Genomic DNA, 25,381 nt, shown 5'->3' with positions numbered 1-25,381 from the left:
TAAAAGAGTAACGCTGGACCACTTTCCTCACACTATACACAAAAATTAACTTCAAATGGAGTAAAGACTTCAGTGTAAGAGAGAAAACCATAAAATACTTAATAGAAAGTGTAGGAGTAAATCTTCATAATCACCACACCAAAAGTACAAGTGACAAAAAAAGATAAATTAGACTTTATCAAAATTAAAATATTTTGTGCTTCAAACGACGCCATCAAAAAAATGAAAAGACAACCCATAGAATGAGAGAAAAGGCCAGGCGCAGTGGCTCACGCCTGTAATCCCAGCACTTTGGGAGGCTGAGGCGGGTGGATCACTTGAGGCTAGGAGTTTGGGACCAGCCTGGGGAACGAAGTGAGAGCCCCATCTCTACAAAAAATAAGAAAAAATTAGCCGGGCATTGTGGTGCATGCCTGTAGTTCCAGCTACTTAGGAGTCTGAGACAGAGGGATCACTTGAGCCCAGGAATTTGAGGCCACAGCAAGCTGTGACTGTGCCACTGCACTGCAGTCTGGTCAACAGAGCAAGACCCCGTTACTATAAAAATAAAAAAAGAAGGAATCTTGACTTTATTTGGTCAGGTGTGGTGACTCATGCCTATAATCCCAGCACTTTGAGAAGTGAAGGCAGGCGGATCACTTGAGGCAAGCATGGGCAACACAGGGAGACCCTGCCTCTACAAAAAATAAAATTAGCTGGGCCTGGTGGCATGCACCTGTAGTCCCAGCTACTTGAAAGGCTGAGACAGGAGGATCACTTGGGCCCAGAGGGTCAAGGCTGCAGTGAGCTGTGATCACATCACTGCACTCCAGGCTGGGTGACAGAGTGAGAACCTGTCTCAAAAAACAAAAAACAAAAGAATTCTTACTCAACAATAGAAAGACAAATAATCCAATTAAAAATTGGTAAAGGGTCTGAATAGACATTTTTCCAAAGAAGATATAGAGAAGGCCAATAAACACATGAAAAGATGCTCAACATCATTAACTAGCGGGAAATGCCAATCAAAACCACAATGAAATACCACTTCACATCACTAGGATAGGTCTAATAAAAAAAGAAGGATAATCACAAGTGTTGGTGAGGGTATAGAGGAATCAGAAACATCATACACTGCCGTTAAGAATGCAAAATGGCGCAGTGGCTCATGCCTGTAATCCCAGCACTTTGGGAGGCCAAGGCGGGCGGATCACAAGGTCAGGAGATTGAGACCATCCTGCCTAACACAGTGAAACCATGTCTCTACTAAAAATACAAAAAAAAATTAGCCAGGCGTGGTGCTGGGCGCCTGTAGTCCCAGCTACTCAGGAGGCTGAGGCAGGAGAATGGCGTGAACCCGGGAGGCGGAGCTTGCAGTGGGCTGAGATTGCACCACTGCACTCCAGCCTGGGCAACAGAGTGAGACTCCGTCTCAAAAAAAAAAAAAAAGAATGCAAAATGGTACAGCCACTTCACTTCAAACAGTCTGGTCGTTTCTCAAAACATTAAAAATAGTTATCAGCCAGGCACGGTGGCTCACGCCTGTAATCTCAGCACTTTGGGCAGATCACTTGAGGCCAGGAATTCGAGACCAGCTGGCCATCATGGCAAAGCTCCGTCTCTACTAAAAATAAAAAAATTAGCCGAGTATGGAGGTGCATGCCTGTAATCCTAGCTAGGGGAGGCTGAGGCAGGAGAATCTCTTGAACCGGGGAGGTGGAGGTTGCAGTGAGCCGAGATTGTGCCACTGCACTCTAGAGTGAAATTCTGTCTCAAAAAAAATAAATAAATAGTTATATAACCCAGCATTTCCAATTCTATGGCTATATCTAAGAGAAATGAAAACATATATCTACACAAAAATTTGTATGTGAATGTTCACAGTGGCATTATTTGTAATAGCCAAAAAGTAGAAACAATCTATCAACTTATGAATGGATAAACAAATGTGGGGTGCAGACAGTGGGTATTAATTGGCAATAAAAAGGAATGATGGGGCCGGGCGCAGTGGCTCACGCCTGAAATCCCAGCATTTTGGGAGGCCAAGGTGGGCGGATCACGAGGTCAGGAGATCGAGACCATCCTGGCTAACACGGTGAAACCCCGTCTCTACTAAAAATACAAAAAATTAGCCAGGCATGGTGGTGGGCGCCTGTAGTCCCAGCTGGGAGGCTGAGGCAGCAGAATGGTGTGAACACAGGAGGCGGAGCTTGCAGTGAGCCGAGACTGCACCACTGCACTCCAGCCTGGGCGGCAGAGCGAGACTCCATCTCAAAAAAAAAAAAAAAAAACCAAAAACCAAAACAAAAAGAAAAACAAGGAATGATGTACTGATACATGCTACATCATGGATGAACCTTGAAAACATTATGCTAAGTGAAAGAAGACACTCACAAAAGCCTACATATTGTATGATTCCAGTTACATTAAATGCCTAGAATGGGAAAAATCCATAAAGACAGAAATAAATTTGGGTTTTCCAGGGCAGGGGACCAACAGGATAGGTAGCAACTGCTAAAGGGTATGAAGTTTCCTTTTGGGGGATAAAATGTTCTAAAATTATTTGTGGTGATGGTTGCACAACTCTGTGAATACATTAAAAACCATTAAAATGTGTACTTTAAATGGGCAAACTGGATGGTATGTAAATAATATCCTACTAAAGCTGTTAAAAAAAAGATAATTACACTACAAAATGTCAAAGCCCAGTGACAGAGACATTTGTGCATAGAATGGGAGCACTAGAGTCACCTAAGTGTTTATGAAAAAGAGAAAGAGATACTCACACAAACATTCATCATGAAGGCTTTCTGAAGGAGGTGATGTCTGAGTTCAGTCTAAAAGGCCTGGGGCCAGGCACCATGGTTCACGCCTGTAATCCCAGCACTTTGGCAGGCCAAGGCAGGAGGATCGCTTGAGTCCAGGAATACAAGACCAGCCTGGGCAACAGAGAAAAATCCCAACTCTACAAAAAATTTAAAACTAGCCAGGTATGGTGGCATGTACCTATTAGTCCCAGCTACTTGGGAGGCTGAGGCAGGAGGATCACTTGAGCCCAGGAGGTTGAGGCTGCAAGTGAGCCAAGATCATGCCACAGCACTCCAGCTTGGGAGACAGAGCAATACTCTGCCTCAACAACAACAAAACAAACAAATAAAAAGCCTGGGTTTGCCAGGGGACTAGGGGGCGTAGGATAAGGAGCTACATCTCGTTGTGGCAATAAGAAACCCCCCTCTTCATGGCTGGGCCTCTAGACTGGGTACGCCCTTCATATGGGGACCATGTCCCATTCTACTCTTTTTGTTTGTTTTTTGAGACATGATCTCCTCTGTCATCCAGGCTGGAGTGCTGTGGCCCAATCATAGCTCACTGCAGCCTCAACCTCCCAAGCTCAAGCGATTCTCCCATCTCAGCCTCTAGAGTAGCTGTGACCAGGCACACAGCACCATGCCCAGCTAATTTTGTAATTTTTGTAGAGGCAGGGTTTTGCCATGTTGCCCAGGCTGGTGTCAAACTCCAGGGCTCAAGCAATCTGCCTGCCTAGGCCTAAAGTGCTGGGATTACAGGCACGAGCCACCGCACCTGGCCCCATTCCACTCGATTCCCAGAGTCAATCAGGGAGCCTGGCACATAAAAAAGCAGCCTGTCAATAGCTTTTTTTTTGAGACGGAGTCTTGCTCTGTCGCCCAGGCTGGAGTGCAGTGGTGCGATCTTGGCTCACTGTAACCTCTGCCTCCTGGGTTCAAGTAATTCTCCTGCCTCAGCCTCCCAAGTAGCTGAGATACAGGCACCCGCCACCACGCCTGGCTAACTTTTTTGTATTTTTAGCAGAGACGGGGTTTCACCATGTTGGCCAGGCTGGTTTCTAACTCCTAACCTCAGGTGATCTGCTGGCCTCGGCCTCCCAAAGTGCTGGGATAATAGGCATGAGCCACCACGCACAACCAATAGCTTTTTAAAATAAATATTCAAATATTTATTGCATGCTTGCTGTGTGCCAGACACTGTTCCAGAATACAATGGTGAACAAGAAAGCCTAAGTCCTGCCCTCACGAGGCTGACACGGGAGAAAGGGAGACAGAAAATAAATAAGTAAAATAATAAATGTATAACACAATTTCAGGTAATAAGCCTAAGAAGAAAACTGAAGCTGATTAAAAAGAAGAGTGAGATGGCAGGAAAGCCTATTTTAGGGAGAGGTCAGGGTAGGCCTCTCAGCCGAGGGGACACATACGTGGCATCTGAAGGAAGTGGGTATGAACCATCTGGACAGTGGAGGAAGAACACTTCATGAGAGAAAAGGGCATGTGCAAAGGCCCCGAGGCAGGAGTGAGCTCAGCATGTCTGAGGAACAGTGAGACTGCCTATGGATGCAGAGGGCGAGGGGCAGCACATCCTAGGGGCACAGAGAGGTGCCAGGACCCAAGTTGGGTTAACCCTGTAGAACAGGGTCCCCACGCACAGCGAAGGATGGGTCAGCAGGAGGATGATGTGATCAGATTTATGATTAAAAACAATCACTCTGACTGCCAGGTGAAGATCAGACTATGAGGGTGAAGAAGCCAGGCTGGAAACAGGACTTGGTGGTTGTGGGGGAAGGGTGAAGAGTGGCTGGGCCAGGAGATGACCTGAAGTCAGATAGATGTGACCTACAAGTGATGCAGGAGTCCATGATGACGCATCAAGTGGATGGTGGAGTCATTTACTGAAACAGGGAAAAGGGGGAGGAAAGGTGTGGGGGAGAAGGCCAAGGCCACATTTTGGACATGTGAAGTGTGGGATATCCAGCAAAGGTGACAGGTAGGTGGTTGGACAGGAGTCTGGAGCTCAGGGAGCCATCAGCATGGAGACCCATGTGGACAAGCTTAACTCAGTGATTTCACTTAAAGTCCTGGGACTGGGCGGCGTGATTGCCCAGGGCATGGGTTCTCAGTGGTATCATACTGCCCCCTAGGGGCTACCAGAAACTGCAGTCAATTTTTGGTGGTCAGTAATAGGGTGCTACCGGCATTAGAAGGAAGAGATCAGGGAGGGACTCTAGATGTCCTGCAGTCTCCTACGTAACGGAGAGTTATTCTAAATCCTGGACTTTCAAAAGCCCTGAATAACATTCATGTAGATAAGAAAAATCTATTTATAATGATCTGAGCCTACACCCTAACTCCATGTTCCATATAAATCCAAAGAATTATTTCTTTTTTTGTATCAAATTTTTCCAGAAATCAACCCATCCTGTCACATTTCATTTCTTTTTGCTCAGAATTTTACCAAGAGATTTTTACTATTTCAAAACATCATGTTACTTTGATTCTGCCAAAACAACACACCTGAATCAGTCCACACTACTAAGTGCAGCTCTAGGCAGAAGTACACATGTTCAAGTACTTCATACATGTAGTTGTTTCCAAGCATTTGAATACTGAAATGCATATTATGTTATTACAAATTGTTTTCCTTTAATTTCCCTTTATATTACAACTATGAAATAATACTGTGGGGTTTTTTGTTTGAGACAGTCTCACTCTGTCACCCAGGCTGGAGTCCAAATGGTGCAATCTTGGCTCATTGCAACCTCTGCCTCCCCAGCTCAAGCCATCCTCCCACCTCAGACTCCTGAGAAGCTGGGACTACAGGTGTTCGCCACGATGCCTGGCTGATTTTTGTATTTTTTGTAGAGATGGGGTCTTGCCATGTTGCTCAGGCTGGTCTCAAACTCCTGGGCTCAAGCAATCCTCCCACCTCGGCCTCCCAAAGTGCTGGGATTACAGGCGTGAGCCACTGCACCCAGCCAATACCGTGTTTTTAATTAGGCATTCACCGGAAGGGTACAGAGCTGTGACTTCCGTCTCAGCACACTAGAGCATGAGCTGTTAAGAGGCAGGTGCTAGGGTAAAAGGGTGAGAACTATTAAGGTAAAGAGTGAATACAGATAAAGAAAAGCCATGGTGAGCACTGGGCCCCTCCAAAAATTGAGAGACTAGGAGGAGGAAGAGACAAGCGAAGAGACTGAGGGAAGACACCATGGGGCAAAAGGCAGGAGAAGAGGGAGGCCACCATTCTCACAGGAAGGCAAGCAGGCCAGGCAGGAGAGAATGATGCAGGCAGGGGAGTAGATCTGGCTGCAGGAAGACTAAATAGTTCTCTTCTGATTGTTTCTATCAATAAGCGACACCATCAGCTGAGAGGGAGAGTGTATGAAGCAATGCTGGAGGGCTGAGGAGTGAAGAAAAGGCGTGTTTTCCAGTCAGACCACGGATGACAAGTACCTCCAGCAATCTGGGAGGACCACTGGGCATTGCTCAAGGTGCCCTTAAGACCTGAGCTCCTCAACTCAAGAGGGACAAGATAGCTCAGGGCTGTGCTTTTCTCCAGCACACAGAGTTCTGCACTAGGTAAGAAGGAGCACGAGAGAGGAAGCGGGCTCCTTGGCAAGAGGAAGGAGAGGGCATGCAGCGATGGCGCGTGAGATATGAGTGAGGCAACAGGGCAGTGTGGCGCGGGGGTGGATGGGCAGTGCATCTATGAGTCTAGGACACGTGCCAACCATGAAAACCCCCAAAAGGATGACGTGCTGTCACATGAGGAAATCTGAATATGCACTGCAGTTGAGAGAATAGTATTGTAGCAGTGTTTGTTTTCTGATTTTGAGAACTATGTCCTGGTAATATTAAAAATACCCTGTTTCTCATGAAATACATGCTGAAGTATTTAGTGGTAGAGGAACATGAACTTTCCAACTTGCTTTCAAATGGCTCTAAAAAAATACGCACTGTCTATAAAAATACACAGAAGGAGAATAAATAGGAAATGATGTTCACCAATATAAACAACTGGTGAACTTGAGTAAATACCAGCAGAGGTGTATGGGGTTCATCGCACTATTCTTGTAACTCTTCCGTGAGCCTGACATTACATAAAATAAAAAGTTACAAAAACAATAACAAGACACCATTGCAGGAGCAGACCCAGGCGTCTATGCTTCTTCCTCTTTTAATGAAAGGAGACAAATGGGAACTGAAATAAGCCAAAATAAAAAACAAAAAAGCTTTTCAAAGCCCAAAGCTAACTCCACCCTAGCAAGGCTGAACAGTCCTCCTGCGTCTGGTAGCTGGGTCTCCTCCAGATTCCCTGTTTCTCAGCAAGAACCACGGCTCATCCTTCCATCCTGCACGGCCAGCTGCCCTCGCCCAGCCTCCCTTGTCACCACACGATGAGTGGTTCCTACCTGGTCCTGTGTGTTTGAAGATAAAGTTTTCATCATCAAATTTCTTCTTGTAGATGGACTTGCCCCTGGTGCCGCCGTGGTTTGTGAAATCACTGCCCTGGCACGTGAACTGGGGGATAATGCGGTGGAAGCTGCTTCCCTTGAAGCCAAATCCTTTAAATGGGTGCACAGGTAGCAAAAATTCTCTGGGATTGAGAAAGGGAAAAGTGCTGAGGTAAGAATATCTAACTAGATAATTAAAACTCCAGCTCTCTGTAACATGCCATCTCTACAAAAATAAAAATAGTCAGTTGGGTCCCAGCCACGGTGGCTCATGCCTGTAATCCCAGCACTTTGGGAGGCCGAGGTGGGTGGATCACTTGAGGTCAGGAGTTCGAGACCAGCCTGGCCAACATGGCAAAACGCCATCTCTACTAAAAATACAGAAACTAGCTAGGCATGGTGGCACACTGCTAGGTGACAAAGTGAGACCCTGTCTCTAAAATAAAATACATACACCCCCGCCACACTCCAGCTCTCCAAATCTAAAAAAGTACATAGTACCTTTATTTAAACTAAATGCTTCAGTGTGGAAGTGGCACAAAAATAGATTGACCAGACTAGGTGAAAAGAAGAGAAAGTCCCGAATAGACCCAGATACATATGAAAATTCAGTATTTCAGCTGGGCATGGTGGCTCACATCTGTAATCTCAGTACTTGGGGAGGCCAAGGCAGAAGGATTGCTTGAGCAGAGGAGTTGGAGACCAGCCTGGGCAACACGGCAAGACCTCATCTCTATTAAAATATATACATAGGCCAGGTGCGGTGGCTCAGGTCTGTAATCCCCACACTTTGGGAGGCCGAGGTGGGTGGATCACCTGAGGTCAGGAGTTCAAGACCAGCCTGACCAACGTGGTAAAACCCTATCTCTAATAAAAATACAGAAAATTAGCTCGGCGTGGTGGCGTGCGCCTGTAATCCCAGCTACTCGGGAGGCTGAGGCAGGAGAATCACTTGAACCTGGGACACAAAGGTTGCAGTAAGCTGAGATCATGCCATTTTACTCCCAGCCTGGGCAACAAGAGTGAAATTCCGTCTCAAAAAAAAAAAAAAAAAAAAAAATATATATATATACACACACACACACACACACACACACACACATACACACACATATACAAAAATGTATATATATGTGTATATATGTATATATATGTATATATGTGTGTGTATGTGTGTGTATATATATATAAAGGAACTAAGTATTTCATAAAGCTTGGCATCTTAAATCACTGGGGCAAAGATGGACTTTCTAGAAACTGGTCTTAGGACAACTGAATAAATATTTGGACTCCCCTACCCAATTATGCTAGGCAGCCATGACCTGAGAAGGTATATAATGACCAGGAGCTCAAATCCCCACAGACAAAGGTCTAGGTCACCCCACCAGATAAGCCATTTAGATTAGCAGAGGAGCCAGCTGAGGTGAGGATGAGAAGTATCTAAAATGGACAGTAGAGGAAGGAGGCCAGGCACCGTGGCTCACACCTGTAATCCCAGAGCTCTGGGAGGCAGCGGTGGGTGGATCACCTGAGGTCAGGAGTTCAAGACCAGCCTGGCCAACATGGTGAAGCCCTGTCTCTACTAAAAATACAAAAACCAGCTGGGTGTGGTGGCGGGCGCCTGTAATTCCAGCTACTCGGGAGGCTGAAGCAGGAGAATCACTTGAACCTGGGAGGCAGAGGTTGCAGTGAGCCAAGATCATGCCATTGCCCTCCAGCCTGGGATTACTAATAGTAATATATTTTTCAGAGACATAGCAAAAAAAGCCCAAATAATTAAAATAGTTAAAAGAAATGAATGTTGCCTCTGGCAGGGCAGAAAAATGATGTTGGGGGAGCAGAAGAATGTTTTATTATAGAAAGATTTTCTTTAAACTATGTGCAGTTATGACTTTGAGAAACATTTTTAAAAGCTAGATTAAGACAAAAAAGATTATGGGTAAAAAAAGGTCATCATGAATATTTAAGAAAAAAAGGAAAACACAACTGTCAATTGTAGCTACCACTGGGAGATGGGCTGAATGGTAAGGAGAGAAAGTTTTAGTTTCTGATTGATACCCTTAAAAATAGTACTTTTCTGGCTGGGTGCGGTCGCTCATGTCTGTAATCCCAGCATTTTGGGAGGCCAAGGTGAGAGGATCACTTGGGTCCAGTTCAAGACCAGACTGGACAACATGGCAAAACCCACCATCTCTACAAAAAAAATACAAAAGGGCCGGGCGCGGTGGCTCATGCCTGTAATCCCAGCACTTTGGGAGGCCGAGATGGGCAGATCACGAGGTCAGGAGATCAAGACCATCCTGGCTAACACGGTGAAACCCCGTCTCTACTAAAAATACAAAAAAATTAGCTGGATGTGGTGGTGGGCACCTATAGTCCCAGCTAGTCAGGAGGCTGAGGCAGGAGAATGGCGTGAACCCGGGAGGCAGAGCTTGCAGTGAACCAAGATTGCGCCCCTGCACTCCAGCCTGGGCAACAGAGCAAGACTCCGTCTCAAAAAAAAAAAAAAAAAAAATTAGCTGGGAAACATAATGAAACCCCATCTGTACAAAAAACAATAAAAAATTGGCTGGGCATGGTGGTGCATGCCTGTGGTCCCAGCTACTTGGGAAGCTGAGCTGGGAGGATCACTTGAGCCTAGAAGGTTGAAGCTGCAGTGAGCCGTGATCACACCACCGCACTCCAGCCTGGGCAACAGAACTAGATCCTGTCTCAAAGAAAAAAAAAAAAATAGCATTTTTTCCAGTGAAGATACTTGGCAAATAACTCCTTAACCAAGTCAACAAAATTAACATTGCAAACATCTGAACTGACATCATGTACTTCCTCATACGATGCACTAACAACACTGCTTCTGTGCTATTGATGCCAAAACACATAACCTAAATCTAATCATGAGGAAGTATTAGGCAAATACAAACTGAGAAGCACCCTTAAATACAACTGGCCTGTTCTTTCCAAAGATGTCAAGACCAAAAAAGACAATGAAAAATTAAGAAACGGCTTCAAATAAAAGGAGACTAAAGAGACTTGACAACTAAATCAACATGAGAATCCCTGTCAGGGAAGAAAAATTGCTAAAAATTACTATAAAGGACATTATAGGGACAAGTGATAAAATTTGAATATGGCTCATCACTCAATGTTACATTTTATAATTTTGATAGTTGTACTCTGATTATGCAAGGGAATATTCTGGTTCTTAGGAAATACATACTGAAGTATTTAGGAGTAAAGGTGCATGGTCTTCAACTTCTCGACTGGAACAAGGGAAAAATACATATACGCATCTGTGTGTAATGTATGTAAAGAAAATGATAAAGCATACAGGGCAAAAAAACGAAATTAATGAGTAGGTAAAGGATATATGAGAGTTCCTCTAACTGCTTTTTTTCTTTTTTCTTTTTTTTTTTTTTAAGACAAGGCCTTGCTCTGTTGCCCAGACTGGAGTGTGGTGGTGCAATTATGGCTCACTGCAGCCTCAACCTCCTGGGCTCAAGCAATCCTCCTGTCTCAGCCTCCCAAATAGCTGGAACTATAGGCACATCGCACTATACCTGTCTAATTTTATATTTTTTGTAGAGATGGAATCTTTTGCTATGTTGCCCAGGCTGATCTCAAACTGCTGGACTCAAGTGATCCTCCCACCGTGGCCTCCCAAAGTGCTGAGATTACAGGTGTGAACCACTGCACCTGGCCCCTTGAAATATTCTTACAGAATTCTTATTCTATATATCTGTAAGTTTGAAAATATATCCAAATAAAATTACAAAAAAAAAAAAACAAACCCAACAATAAAACCAAACCAGAGGATAATTAAAACTGTTTAGAACTTTTAGTTGCCTACTCTTTCTAATGGCTCTAAGCCTTTATAGAGCTTCAAAAATGCCTGCTGTGCCTCATTCGTTACTAGATGCTGGGATCTGAGACGCCTCAGATGGAAATAGTGTTAAGGGTCCAGGACTCCAGGTAGCTTCCTCCCCATCTTGGTCAGCCACCAGTGTCCCGCCATCCTGACCATGGCATCCTGCTCACCTGCTGTCATGGGCACGACGTCGGAACGCACAAGGGTTTGGATGCAGCCAGCTGGCTTGTTCCCAATCTTGATGTCCATATACACCTGAGGATTTGACCGGGCCTTTTTTAGCAGTGGGCTCTCCTTAGGTGCAGAAGAAATTGCTAGAGAGCTCCCTGATGCCCCAAGTAGGAGTGCGAGAATTCTACACACCCACCCAGAACACAACTCCAGTGAGTAGGCTGGAGCAAGTGCTGATGGGGAAGGCCTTGGGCCCTGACAGGGCTGCAGGAGGCAGGAGCCACGGCTGTAGCACCCAGCTGGATGTCCAGTGACAGGAGACCTCAGCACTGTCTAACCTGAGGCCCATACACAGGCATGTTATCTCATCAGGCTCACCCTCAGAAGCATCAGTTTCCTTCTCCTGCCCCGCAGTCACAGAACAGCGCTTTTCTTGCCCATGATCCATAACTCTCAACATCTTCAAAGGCCAGCTCCAATCTACCCACTGTCTTCCAATTAAACGAAATCATCCATGTGCCACCCCCTCCTCCCTCTATACTTGGCCCTGCACATACACTGGCTGGCTACATGGAAGCAACCGGGCAGCCCTCTTGCTCAGGCCTAAGTTTTCAGAAGATAGTGGAGGATGCTGGGCCTTTTTGCTTTGTGCTCCAAGACAAGAGTGGATAGAGGATAAATATAACATTCAATACAAACCTTCCCATTTGTGTGATAGAGAAAACTCTATTTTTTCATTTGTTTGTTTTTTGAAAGGGAGTCTTGTTCTGTCGCCCCGACTGGAGTGCAGTGGCGCGATCTCAGCTCACTGCAACCTCCGCCTCCTGGGTTCAAGCAATTCTCCTGCCTCAGCCTCCTGAGTAGCTGGGATTAAAGGCACGTGCCACCATGCCCAGCTAATTTTTGTAGTTTTAGTAGAGACGGGTTTCACCATGTTGGTCAGGCTGGTCTCGAACTCCTGACCTCGTGATCTGCCCGCCTTGGCCTCACAAAATGCTGGGATTACAGGCGTGAGCCACCACACCCGGCCAACTCTATTGTTTTTTTGGATTGATAGTTCAACATACAGGTATTGAGCTATTAGGCCAAGTACTGGGATTCTTAAATAAATAGATATAGTTGGGTGTGGTGTCTCACTCTGTAATCCCAGCACTTTGGGAGGCCAAGGCAAGAGGACTGCTTGAGCCCAGGAGTTCTGAGATCAATCTGGGCAACACAGTGCGACCCTGTCTCTACAAAATAAAAAATGAAAAATTTAGCTGGGTATGGTGGTGTGCCTGTAGTTCCAGCTACTTGGGAGGCTGGGGCAGGAAGACCACTTGAGCCTAGAAGTTCAAGGCTGCAGTGAGCTGTGATGGTACCACTGCACTCCAGCCTGGGCAACAGAGCAAGATCCTGACTCAAAAAATAAAAAATAAATAGATAGGCAGTTAGATAGATATGGCCCCTGCCCTTGAGGAACTGGCTAGCCAGAGGGGGAGGGATACCCACAGTGTAAGAGATACACAGATCCTGGAGCTCTACAGCCTTAGTTCAGACCTCAGCTCCACCATTATGAACTGTGTAACACTGAACAAAGTACTGACCTCACTGTGCCCCAGCTTCCTCTCCTAGAACTGGGGATAATAATAGTACTTATCTCAAATAATTGTTATTAGGGTTAAATATTAGTAGAGCACTTAGAACAGTGCCTAGCATAAAGTAAGCAATATTTAGACATTTGTTAAATAAGTAATTTCAATATAATGCAGTCACATTTCTATATAATCACATTTCAATATAATGCCAGGACAGAGGGTGCCACAGGAACCCAGAGGCCATGGGAGCCCAGAGTGATACTTGCCTTACTCACTGGAGGATTCAGAAAAGCTTCCTGGAGAAGGCAGTAAATGGGCTGCGCTATGAGAAATGAGCAGGCATTAGCCACATAAAATAAGTTGGAAAGGACACTGCAGGCAGAAGAATGACTTACACCAAAACATAGAGATTTACAGATATCTACAAACTCTTGTTTCCTAGAATATAAAATGGGGATAAAATATGGAGACATAAGCAGGAATCAGAACATAGAGAGGCCTTCTGTCCCTTTTGATGGAGGCTGGACTCAATCCTATAAATCAAGGGAGTCCCTAGAATGCTTAAGGAGAGTGAGATAGTCAGATCTGCCCTTTAGAAAGCTCCCTCTGGCTGCTAAGGATAGGAAGAAAGCAGGCCTGGGGCAGGGAGACCAGTTAGGAAGCTACTCCAATTATTCACAGGAGAGAGGATAAGGCCTCAGCCAAGACAACAGTGGCAGAAGAAAACTGGAGAGGAGAAACTCAAGATTTAAAAGATAAAATTAGCAGGGTATGGCAATGCATTAGGTATGAAATATAGTGAGGGATCTAAGCTGGCACCAAGGAATCTGGTTTGGGTGTGACTATGTTGAAGATGGCAAAGTGAACTAAGATTGGGCATAAAAAAAAAGTCCAGAAAGGTGATGAAACCCATTTGGGATATGCTTTATTCATGGTGCCTATAAGACACCCAGACATAAATATATGAAAGGTCAGGGCTAGGGATAGAGATCAGAATATCATTCAGACAATGAAAGATCGTTATAACCTTAGGAGATAGAAGTGGCTGACATGGCGTAAGGATAATGTGGAGAGAGATGCTGAGGGCTAAGGAAGGAATTCAGGGAAATATCACTGCTCAAAGGGTGGACTGAGGAGGAGGAGCCCCTAAATTATCCTGGGAAGCAACAGTCAGGATGGCCTGATGGAGAAGCAGTAGCAAGTGGAGAGGGTAGGGAGAGCCTTGTGCCTATGTACTGACTGAAGGGAAGGGGCCTCTACATGATTCTGCCCCCTTGAAATCAGGGCAAGAACAGGAAGACAGTGAGCCTGCTGCCAAAGACTAGGAGGATAGTGGATGCTGGTGATGCAGAGTACTCACCATCCTTTCTCACCTCAGATATCCGCTTTGCTCAGCAGCAATCACAAACACCTGAGCCCACATAAGATATTTCTCACCTAGATAAGAAACCCAAAACTTCTCCTTTAAATTCACCCAACACCACTCACCTCAGAAATTCCCTATGTGGAAAGCAGCAGCCCCTCCTATGGAAGCATGAACTTTCATTCTTACCTCCTGGCTTTCTGCTTTGGGAACTCTCAACCACCTTCCTCTTTATCCTCTTCCCAGCAAACTTCTCCACCCAGTCTTCATCTGACCAAACTGAAAGGAAGGAATCAAACGAATGTTAAGAAATTCAAGCCATGGGCCAATAGCTAATTAGCTATGTCCAGTTCTTCACTGCTTTGGTCAGCAAAGTGGACTCAATATGTAGGGTTTCACAGTCAGGAGTTCCCTCTTAGGAACTCTCCAAGACAAGAAAAGTTGTCACTGGTAAGTGTCAGGCCCTAAGTCCAGCTCTTAACAGAAGTGAATGAGAATAAGGAGGAGGAACTAAGTCAAGCCAAAAGGAATGTCCCAGCCTGTGCCAAGGCTGATATGGCATAGGCTACGTCTATGTCCAAAAGCTAGACTTTTGGACATAGACTGGGGCAGTGCCTCCAGCTTTGCTGAGAATCTCAAACTGGTTATTTCCATGGAGGTGCTACATTCTCTTCTGCACTATAAACCACTCTACTTGTGTTCATACCATCACTACAAGAGGAAGTAAGGCTGGAATAAAAATGCAGCCAAGGGCCAAGCACAGTGGCTTACGCCTATAACCTCAACACTTTGGGAGGTCAAGGTGGGTGGATCATTTGAGGCCAGTATTCGAGACCAGTCTGGCCAACATGGTGAAACTTCATCTCTACTAAAAATACAAAAATTAGCCAGGCGTGGTGGCACATGCCTGTAATCCCAGCTACTTGGGAGGCTGAGGCATAAGACTCGCTTGAACCTGGAAGGCAGAGACTGCAGTGAGCTGTGATCGCGCCACTGCACTCCAGCCTGGGCGACAGAATGAGACTCTATCTCAAAAAAAAAAAGCAGCCAAGGCCACAAGGCCAAATTTGTGGAGTTGTGACATGACAGGCAATCTGTGAGTTGCTCCCACTCACCTGGTCTGGAAGAGCCTTCCTTAACTCTCATTGGTTTGGCCAAATTAACAGAAATTGTCCACCCAAAGAGCTCAGATTCATTCTGAAAAGACCGAAATACAACTCAGCTGCTTAAACCTGTTGGGTTAAAAGAATACCTGACAGTCTTCCATTTACTTGCCAGGAGGCTGAGACCTGCTTGTGATTCCAAGCCTGGGAACCTGCACCCCATAAGCAGGCTAAGCACAAAACTAACCACTAGAATGCCCTTGAGCCACCATGCACTTCCTTTCTTTAATACCAACAAACAGGAAGGTCTGTGCTGGCAAGATCTTTGGATTTGAGCTCAGGACTCTCTGAAACTATAAGGGTAAATGCAGTTACCAAGTACTTGAGTCCACCTTAGAAAGTCAAGATCAGCTTTGAACTGGAGAAAAATGGTATTGTTGACTGTTGAGGGGCATGTTTGATGAAGGTGTAACAAAGAACATGGAATGAAGTGTAGGAATATTTCATTAGCCAAGAACAACTGATACTTCGAGAGAGGTTTGTTTTGGGCCTTTTCATGAGAACTAGAAGTTATATGAAAAAAAAGATTCCTTAATTGAGTAAGACTGAGGTTATAATTACAGATATGTCCTTTGTTCTTAGAAAAAAGATGGATCAGCTACTAATTCTATTCCCAGTAATTAAAAAAAATGGAATGCTAGCATTAAATGACATCCTTGTTTCATATTTAGTCATGAATATCAATCACAAAAATAAAAAGCAGGGGGCAGGGGGCATTTAAGGGTTTTGTGGTAGGCAGAATGGCTCTCCAAAGATGTCCACAGCCTATTTCTCAGAACCTGTGACTATGTTATGTTTTATGACAGGAAAGAATTAAGGTTGCAGATATAATTAAGGTTGCTAGTTAACCTTAAAATAAAATTATTATCTGGGATTTTCAGATGGACCCAATGTAATCACAAGAGTCATCTAAATACGGAAAAGAGAAGTAGAGAGTTTCAAAGTGATGCAGTGTGAGAGGATTTGAGAGGCCATTGCTGGTTTTGAAGTGGAAGAGGCCAAGAGCCAAAAAATGTGGGTAGCCTCTAGAAGCTGGGAAAGGCAAGGAAACAGATTCTCCTTGGAGCCCCCAGAAGCAACAGAGCCCTGGCAACACCTTGATTTTAGCCCAGTGAGACCCCTTTTGGGTTTCTGACCTCTAAAAGTGTAAGATAAATTTGTGTTGTTTTAAGCCACTAAATTTGTAGTAATTTGTTACAGTGGCAATAAGAATTAAAATCATTTTCTTTTTTAAAAATTATTATTATTTGGCCAGGCGCAGTGGCTCACACCTATAATCCCAGCACTTTGGGAGGCTGAGGCTGGCGGACCACCTGAGGTCAGGAGTTCGAGAGCAGCCTGGCCAACATGGCAAAAACCCATCTCTACTAAAAATACAAAAATTAGCCAGGTATGGTGGCGGGCGCCTGTAATCCCAGCTACCCAGGAGGTTGAAGCAGGGGAATCACTGGAACCCAGGAGGCAGAGGCTGCAGCAAGCCGAGATTGTGCCACTGCACTCCAGCCTGGGTGACAGAGCAAGACTCTGTCTCAAAAAAAAAAAAAAAAGAAAAAAATTATTTTGTAGGAACAGGGTCTCACTATTGCCCAGGTTGGGTCTTGAACTCCTGGCCTCAAGTGATCCTCCTGCCTCCATCTCCCAAAGTGCTGGGATTATAAATGTGAGCCACCACACTCAGCATCAAATCATTTTCTTTTGAAGCACTCAATTTGTCATAATCCTTGCAGATTTTCTCTTCTTCAGGTGTTAATTGGTTTAAGAGAGCCTAACTCTTCAATGGCTGTTTCTGACTATAGCTTATCACAGCAGTTCTCCATAATCACTTTCATATACTACATGAAACACTGCTCTTACATAAGATTCACAAATTGACCCTGCAGGCTGGGTGTGGTCGCTCATGCCTGTAATCTTGGCACTTTGGGAGGCTGAGGCGGGCAGATCACTTGAAATCAAGAGTTCAAGACCAGCCTGGCCAACATGGTGAAACCCTGTCTCTACTAAAAAGACAAAAATTAGCTGGGCATAGTGGTGTGCGCCTGTAATCCCAGCTACTTGGGTGGCTGAGGCAGGAAAATCGCTTGAACCCAGAAGGCAGAGGCTGCAGTGAGCCAAGATTGCGCCAATGCACTCCAGCCTGGGCAACAGAGTGAGACTGTCAAAAATAAATAAATAAACAAACAAACAAACTTTGCAATCAGGTTACATTTTATTTGCAGTACACTGTCCTAGCCTAGGGATTAGCAAATTTTCTGAAAAAGGCTAGATAGTAAATATTTTTGGTTTTGTAGGCCAGTACAGCCTCTCCTGCATATTGGGTTTTTTTCCCCCACACCCTTTAAAAGATAGCAATTATTTAGCTCAAAGGACACAAAAAACAGACTGTGGCACTTTGGGAGCCTAAGGTGGTAGATCGCTTGAGCTCAGGAGTTCAAGACCAGCCTGGGCAACACGGCAAAACCCCATCTCTACAAAAAAAATACTAAAATTAGCTGGGCATGGTAGCACACACCTGTAGTCCCAGCTACTTGGGAGGCAGAGGTGGGAGGATTGCTTGAGCCCAGGAGGTGGAGGTTGTAGTGAGTCGAGATCATGCATTCCACTCCAGCCTGGGTAATACAGCGAGACTGTATCTCAAAAAAAGACCAAAACCAGACTGTGGGATGATTTGGCCCACAGGCTGTAGTTTGCTGGCCCCTGCAAAATGGTCAAGAGATTGGTCAACAAAAGTGGTTGGTATTTAACAAATGTGAAATGAGAAGGATGTCTGGTTAAGAACTAATTTTAGGACAGGTGTGGTGGCTCACACTTGTAATCCCAGCACTTTGGGAAGCCAAGGCAGGCGGGTCACTTGAGGCCAGGCTGGCCAACATGGTGAAACCCCGTCTCTACTAAAAATACAAAAATTAGCTGGGTGTGGTGGTGGGTGCCTGTAATCCCAGCTATTCAGGAGGCTGAGGTAGGAGTATCACGTGAACCGGGGAGGCAGAGGTTGCAGTGAGCTGAGATTGCACCACTGCGCTCCAGCCTGGGTGATAGAGCAGACGCAGTCTCAGGAAAAAAAAAAAAAAGAATTAATTTTATTGGTAGCCAGTTCATGGTGAATTATTTCAAATAATGATGACCTGTGCTTGCTACAGAACTTTGAAACTATGGAAATTGGAAACACAATAGGTACATGGGCGTTCCCTTTATCAAAAAGTAGCACCAAATAATAGCTTCAGTAAAAAACAAAGATGCTCAACCATACCATGTTGTTGACAGCTGCTGCAACATCCTGTCAAAGTAAACAAGGAAAAAGTTCATGCCCATAGTTCAACTCTTCTTACAGTGTTCAAATAAAAACTCAGTAGCACAAGCACACGAAAAAAGACACGATCTTCCCTCCTACTTGCCTAGACTGTATTTTACTAAGAGTGTGTACTGCCTGTTAGAGCTGGTGGTATATAGATGGGTGCCCAGTTGATGGAGAGAGAGAATACACACAGTAAAACAGGAATGAGCAATGCCAGGCCAGAGGGCTCAGGCCTCTCCAAGACCTGTCTTCTATACTCTGAATACAGGAGGGGAACTTTGAGCCAGGCCTGGTGGGCCATCCTTCAACCAGAACTTCCTGTTTCTCTGCAAAAGCCACTACCAAGCCACTATAGTGGCTACCAAGACACTATAGTGTTGCGCAAAATTCACGTCTGCCTAAACCTCAGAATCGGACCTTATTTAGAAATAGGGTCTTTGGGGTGGGGGGCTGGGTGCGGTAGCTCACACGTAATCTCAGTGCTTTGGGGAACTGAGGTGTGAGGATGACTTGAGGCTAGGAGTTGAAGATAAGCCTGAGCAATATACTGAGACCTCCATCTCTATAAAAATTTTAAAAATTAGGCAGGCATGGTGATGTGCACCTATAGTCCTAGCCACTTGGGAGGCTGAGGTAGCAGGATCATTTGAGCCCAGGAGTTTGAGGCAGCAGTGAGCTATAATCACACCGCTGCACTCCAGCTTGGGTGATAGAGTGAGACCTTGTCTCAAAAAAAAGAAAGAAGTAGGGCCTTTGCCGATGTAATTAGTTAAGAAAAGGTCATACTGAATCGTTATGGACCCTAAATCCAATGACTGAATGACTGGTATCTTTATAAGAGAAGACAGAAACACATACAAGGAAGAAGGCCATGTGAAGACCGGCAAAGACTAGAGTGATACTACAAGCCAAGGAATTGTGAGGAGCCACTAGAAGCCAGGAAGGCAAGTGAAGAGTCTTCCTGAGAGCCTTCAGAGGGAGCATGGCCCTGCCAACACCTTGATTTTGGACTTCTAGTCTCCAGAATTGTGAGATAATAAATTTCTGTTGTTTTAAGCCACCCAAATGTATGGTAATTTGTTACAACAGCCCAAGGAAACTACCACATCCATCCAGACTGACATCTTTGGTAATCAATGACAAGAGTGACACTAGTCAAACATTAAAAGGAAAACTTCTTACCTCTGCCAACTCAAATTCAACAAAAGAGAATCCTTGGTGCTTTTCTGCAAAAGCAGAAATGGGGTGTTAGTATGTGAGCAATAGGAGGAATCATGCCATATCCAGATGTCATTTACAAAATGAAAATCAAATTTTTAGATTTTTCTTGGTTTATTCAGCAATGCATCCAGAAATATTAGTCATTTCATTTTAAATAAATATACATAAACAATGAACTAATTTTAAACTTTGTAAAATTCAGGCTGACTGCAGTGGCTCACATCTGTAATCCCAGCACTTTGGGAGGCCAAGGCAGGCAGATCACCTGAGGTCTGGAGTTTGAGATCAGCCTGGCCAACATGGTAAAACCCTGTCTCTACTAAAAATACAAAAATTAGCTGGGCGCAGTGGCACACGCCTGTAGTCCTAGCTACTTGAAACGCTGAGGCAGGAGACTCACTTGAACCCAGGAGGTGGAGGCCGCAGTGAGCCTCGATTGCACCTTTGCACTCCAGCCTGGGTGACAAAGCAAGACTCCATCTCAAAAATAAATAAATTAATTAATTAACTAATTAAAATAAAATACAGTTGTACCACTATAGAATGTAAACCTGAAGTTGCTTTCCAAGCATTTTGATGACCTTTGTTTCTAAAACTTACAGAAATAGAAAAAGTTGTTTAACAATCATTAATTCCTATCAAGCTTTAACTGTGTATCGAGCATTGACCTTACCATTGGGTCAGGTGACTACTAAAGAAGGAAGCATCATAGTCTTTGTTCCCAGGAAAAACTTATTTTAGCTGGGAGAGACCAAGAGCAGTAGGAATTACTACTTTATAAAACTCAGGGATAGGCTGGGCACAGTGGCTCACACCTGTAATCCTAGCACTTTGAGGCAGGTGGATTGCCTGAGCTCAGGAGTTTGAGACCAGCCTGGGCAACATGGTGAAACCCCATCTCTACTAAAATACAAAAAATTAGCTGGGCGTGGCGGTGTGCGCCTGTAGTCCCAGCTATTCGGGAGGCTGAGGTAGAACTGCTTGAACCCAGGAGGCGGGGTTGCAGTGAGCCGAGATCGCGCCACTGCACTCCAGCCTAGGCAACAGAAAGAGGCTCCGTCTCCATTAAAAAAAAAAAAAACAGGGATAGAAGGGCTCCTGAACACACTAGTCTGTTTTAAGATATGAAGAGGCCAGGTGCAGTGGCTCACACCAGTAATCACAGCACTTTGGAAGGCTAAGGCAAGAAGACCACTTGAGCTATGATCAATGACACTGCAATCCAGCCTGGGTAGCAGAGCGAGACCCAATCTCTAAAAAAAAACATATAGGTCGGGCGTGGTGGCTTACGCCTGTAATCCCAGCACTTTGAGAGGCCAAGGCAGATGGATCACGAGGTCAGGAGTTCAAGACCAGCCTGGCCAACATAGTGAAACCCCATCTCTACTAAAAATACAAAAAAAACCTAGTCGGGCATGGTGGCAGGCACCTGTAGTCCCAGCTCCTGAGGCAGGACAATCGCTTGAACCCAGGAGGCAGAGGCTGCAGTGAGCCAAGATCACGCCATTGCACTCCAGTCTGGGTGACAGAGCGAGACTCCATCTCAAAAATAAATTAATTAACTAATTAAAATAAAATAAAATTCAGTTGTACCACTATAGAACGTAAAACCTGAAGTTGCTTTCCAAGCACTTTGATGACCTTTGTTTATAAAACTTACAGAAATAGAAAAAGTTGTTTGTCTAACAATTATTAATTCCAAAAAAGCTTTAATTGTGTATTGAGCATTGACCTTACCATTGGGTCAGGTGACTACTAAAGAAGGAAGCATCATAGTCTTCGTTCCCAGGAAAAACTTATTTTAGCTGGGAGAGACAAAGAGCAGTAGGAATTACTACTTTATAAAACTCAGGGATAGGCTGGGCACGGTGGCTCACACCTGTAATCCTAGCACTTCGACGCGGGCGGATTGCCTGAGCTCAGGAGTTTGAGACCAGCCTGGGCAACATGGTGAAACCCCATCTCTACTAAAATACAAAAAATTAGCTGGGTGTGGCGGTGTGTGCCTGTAGTCCCAGCTATTCGGGAGGCTGAGGTAAGAGAACTGCTTGAACCCAGGAGGCGGACGTTGCAGTGAGCCGAGATCGCACCACTGCACTCCAGCCTGGGTGACAGAGAGAGACTCTGTCTCTATTAAAAAAAAACAAAAACAAAAACAAAAAAAACTCAGGGATAGAAGGGCTCCTGAACCCACTAGTCTTACCATGGTAAGATATGAAGACGCCAGGTGCAGTGGCTCACACCTGTAATCACAGCACTTTGGGAGGCTGAGGCAGGAAGACCGCTTGAGCTATGATCAACAACACTGCAATCCAGCCTGGATGACAGAGTGAGAACACATCTCTAAAAAAAAAAAAAAAAAAAAAAAGGCTGGGCACAGCAGCTTACACCTGTAATCCCAGCACTTTGGGAGGCCAAGGCAGGCGGATCACGAGGTCAGGAGTTCAAGACCAGCCTGGCCAACATAGTGAAACCCCGTCTCTACTAAAAATACAAAAAAAATTAGGGGGTGGTTGCAGGCACCTGTAGTCCCAGCTACCTGGGAGCTGAGGCAGAAGAATCGCTTGAACCCAGAAGGCAGAGGTTGCAGTGAGCCAAGATCGCTCCACTGCACTCCAGCCTGGGTGACAGAGTGAGACTCCATCTCAAAAAAAAAAGAAAAAAGAAAAAATGATTTGAAGAACTGAAGGCTCAGTGAGTTTGTGTCCACACAGAAAGTCAGTAGCAGAACTGGGTCTAAAATTCTTAACCTAGAAAATAAAAACAAAAGATCAAATAGAAACTTGCACTGTAATTGTGATACCAATTGAAGAAAAACTTAACCAGGTAAGCAGAGGCCAAGGCTTCACTGCTGAGGCTGAGCTTCCCTGCTGCACTCTGCTATTTAACAGCACAGCCGCCAAGAAGGGAGTTCGGGTGGGCAGATAAGGTAGACTACACCTACCCAGCAGGTGATGTGAAACAAGAACCAAACGTTAAAAATTTTTTTCTAAGAGCCTAGGCGCGGTGGCTCACGCCTGCAATCCCAGCACTTTGGGAGGCGGAGGCGGGCGGACCACGAGGTCAGGAGATCGAGACCATCCTGGCTAACACGGTGAAACCCCGTCTCTACTAAAAATCCAAAAAATGAGCCGGGCGTGGTGGCAGGCTCCTGTAGTCCCAGCTACTCGGGAGGCTGAGGCAGGAGAATGGCGTGAACCCGCGAGGCGGAGCTTGCAGTGAGCCGAGATCGCGCCACTGCACTCCAGCCTGGGTGACAGAACGAGACTCCGTCTCAAAAAAAAAAAAAAAAAAATTTCTGAAACTATCCTCCTGATTCTTACTGTACACATTTTTTTTTTTTTTTTTTTTTTTTTGAGACGGAGTCTCGTTCTGTCACCCAGGCTGGAGTGCAGTGGCGCGATCTCGGCTCACTGCAAGCTCCGCCTCGCGGGTTCACGCCATTCTCCTGCCTCAGCCTCCCGAGTAGCTGGGACTACAGGAGCCTGCCACCACGCCCGGCTCATTTTTTGGATTTTTAGTAGAGACGGGGTTTCACCGTGTTAGCCAGGATGGTCTCGATCTCCTGACCTCGTGGTCCGCCCGCCTCCGCCTCCCAAAGTGCTGGGATTGCAGGCGTGAGCCACCGCGCCCGGCCTTTTTACTATACACTTTTTATATTAAATGATGAGAAATCAAAGCCTCCAAATGGTTCCAACTTAAAGTCTACCCTCAAATCCAACAGATTGTTAATTTTTGTAAATTTCAACCCATAGCCACGCCATCATCCTAGCCCTGCTGTCCTCAGAACTTTCCTTTCCCATCTCCAAGATCACCACCATGCTGACCTAGAGAGACATCCCCCTGAAATTCATTATATACCAGCCATACACAGAATGCTCATGACTTAAAATTTTTTCCTAAGTTATTTTCCTGGCATCAGGAATCTGACTTGAGGGACTTTTCAGTGTCACCTGTTTCATAATACAGCAGAATCAGAATATCTGTGATGTTTCCAAAAGGAATAAAAGTAGCACAAAGAACTGTCCTCCACCCCCTATGCAGATACCAAGAGCATTCTGAATCAATGTCTCCACACTTTTGGTGCAGTTGCTCCAACACCTTGTTAACATGAGCACAGGGAAGAGAGGAAGGGAGGGGTCCCAATACTCTTCTGGGTATAACAAAACCACTTGTGAGGTACACTCCTCTCCCTATCCCTCTTCTGACCTACATTTTTGCCCCGGTTTATGGTGACAATTTCCTGAATGGGATCGCCTTCTTTTTCTTTCCTCCATCATCCCAAGAAAATACAAATACGACTATATTACTCTTCTGGTTGGTATTCTTTAAAAGCAGTCCAATGGCCAACGGAGAAAAATCCACATTTCTTAGTGTGGCATATACTAAGTATGGCCAGACTCTGGGTTTTGACTCTTGCTGCTTGTCTCCATTCAGGCAACAGCCTGGCTCCCACCTTGGCTGCTTAGTTAACTTTGCATCTTTCAAACCCATCTCTGGACTGAAAGCATCCCGAAATTTCACCCTCACCTCTCCGGATGGGGCGGTCATTCCCCAGTCTGGTTTCAACATCACCGTCCATCATACAATCGCATCACAGCATTCACCAACTCGTGCAGTGAGGCTGTTCTCGTAATTTCCCAGCTATTCTGGGACCTCCTTCCTCTAATGGGCCAGAGCTGTGGAGTTTGTGGAACGAGTGGAATGAGGACTGACGTCACGGTAGCAGATCGCAACCACCACTCTGGGTCCAGGGTCAGAAGGGGTAGGGAAAAGGGATCTGGGCAGCGCTAGCAGGCACCACTCACAGGTCGAGAGCGTGAAGCACCACAGGAGACATGGCCCAGGATGCGTAGGGCCATGGGTCCGCACCCCGCCCACTCTGCCCACCCCCAATCTTGGCACTGCCCACGAGGACCGTGCCTCGCTCCACTCCACCATACCCTTTGTGAACCCTCTCAGCGGCCGCCATCTTGCTTCCAGCGCTTCCGCCGGAAGCCCGCACCGTGCCCCGCCCCATCCGGCACCGGATTAAGGAAAGAAGGGGCCGTCAGGAAACAAGGACATCTACTTTAGATCTGTTAAGGTGACACCAGATCTTTTTTTTTTTTTTTTTTTGAGACGGAGTCTCGCTCTGTCGCCTGGGCTGGAGTGCAGTGGCGCGATCTCGGCTCACTGCAAGCTCCGCCTCCCGGGTTCACACCATTCTCCTGCCTCAGCCTCCCGAGTAGCTGTAACCACAGGCGCCCGCCACCACGCCCAGCTACTTTTTTTTGTTATTTTTAGTAGAGACGGGGTTTCACCATGTTAGCCAGGATGGTCTCGATCTCCTGACCTCGTGATCCGCCCGCCTCGGCATCCCAAAGTGCTGGGATTACAGGCATGAGCCACCGTGCCTAGCCAAGGTGACACCAGATCTTAAGGAAAAGGAGCCTGCCAAGAGGGATGAGCATTCTAAGGACTGCCTGGATGGGGCACTAAGG

At 45.6% G+C, this 25,381-nt stretch overlaps 1 protein-coding gene across 19 annotated transcripts in view; it reads right to left on the bottom strand.

Moving 5' to 3' along the window:
* LOC100938087 (peptidyl-prolyl cis-trans isomerase E-like) overlaps nt 1–24,831 on the bottom strand; it is a 37,699-nt gene extending 12,868 nt beyond the window's left edge. For 9 of the 19 annotated variants that reach the window (XR_008515860.1, XR_008515836.1, XR_008515834.1 and 6 more), the window contains exons 1-8: nt 24,429–24,831; nt 19,860–19,903; nt 18,633–18,659; nt 15,338–15,419; nt 14,412–14,501; nt 13,126–13,181; nt 11,282–11,366; nt 7,205–7,389 (exon numbers count right to left, since the gene is read on the bottom strand). Coding sequence is in view for 10 of the 19 variants with exons in the window: in XM_054537663.2 (XP_054393638.1) it covers nt 7,205–7,389; nt 11,282–11,366; nt 13,126–13,181; nt 14,412–14,501; nt 15,338–15,419; nt 18,633–18,659; nt 19,860–19,903; nt 24,429–24,483 (624 nt within the window). In the remaining 9 variants the exon portion in view is untranslated. The other 10 variants (XR_008515861.1, XR_008515868.1, XR_008515867.1 and 7 more) reach the window with 7 other exon arrangements.
* Between the last annotated feature and the right edge of the window lie 550 nt (nt 24,832–25,381).

Source organism: Pongo abelii, chromosome 1, assembly GCF_028885655.2.
Source record: "Pongo abelii isolate AG06213 chromosome 1, NHGRI_mPonAbe1-v2.0_pri, whole genome shotgun sequence".
NCBI classification, from domain to species: Eukaryota; Metazoa; Chordata; class Mammalia; order Primates; family Hominidae; genus Pongo; species Pongo abelii.
The sequence above is the reverse complement of the archived record's forward strand: the minus strand, read 5'-3'. Positions and strand labels throughout refer to the sequence as shown.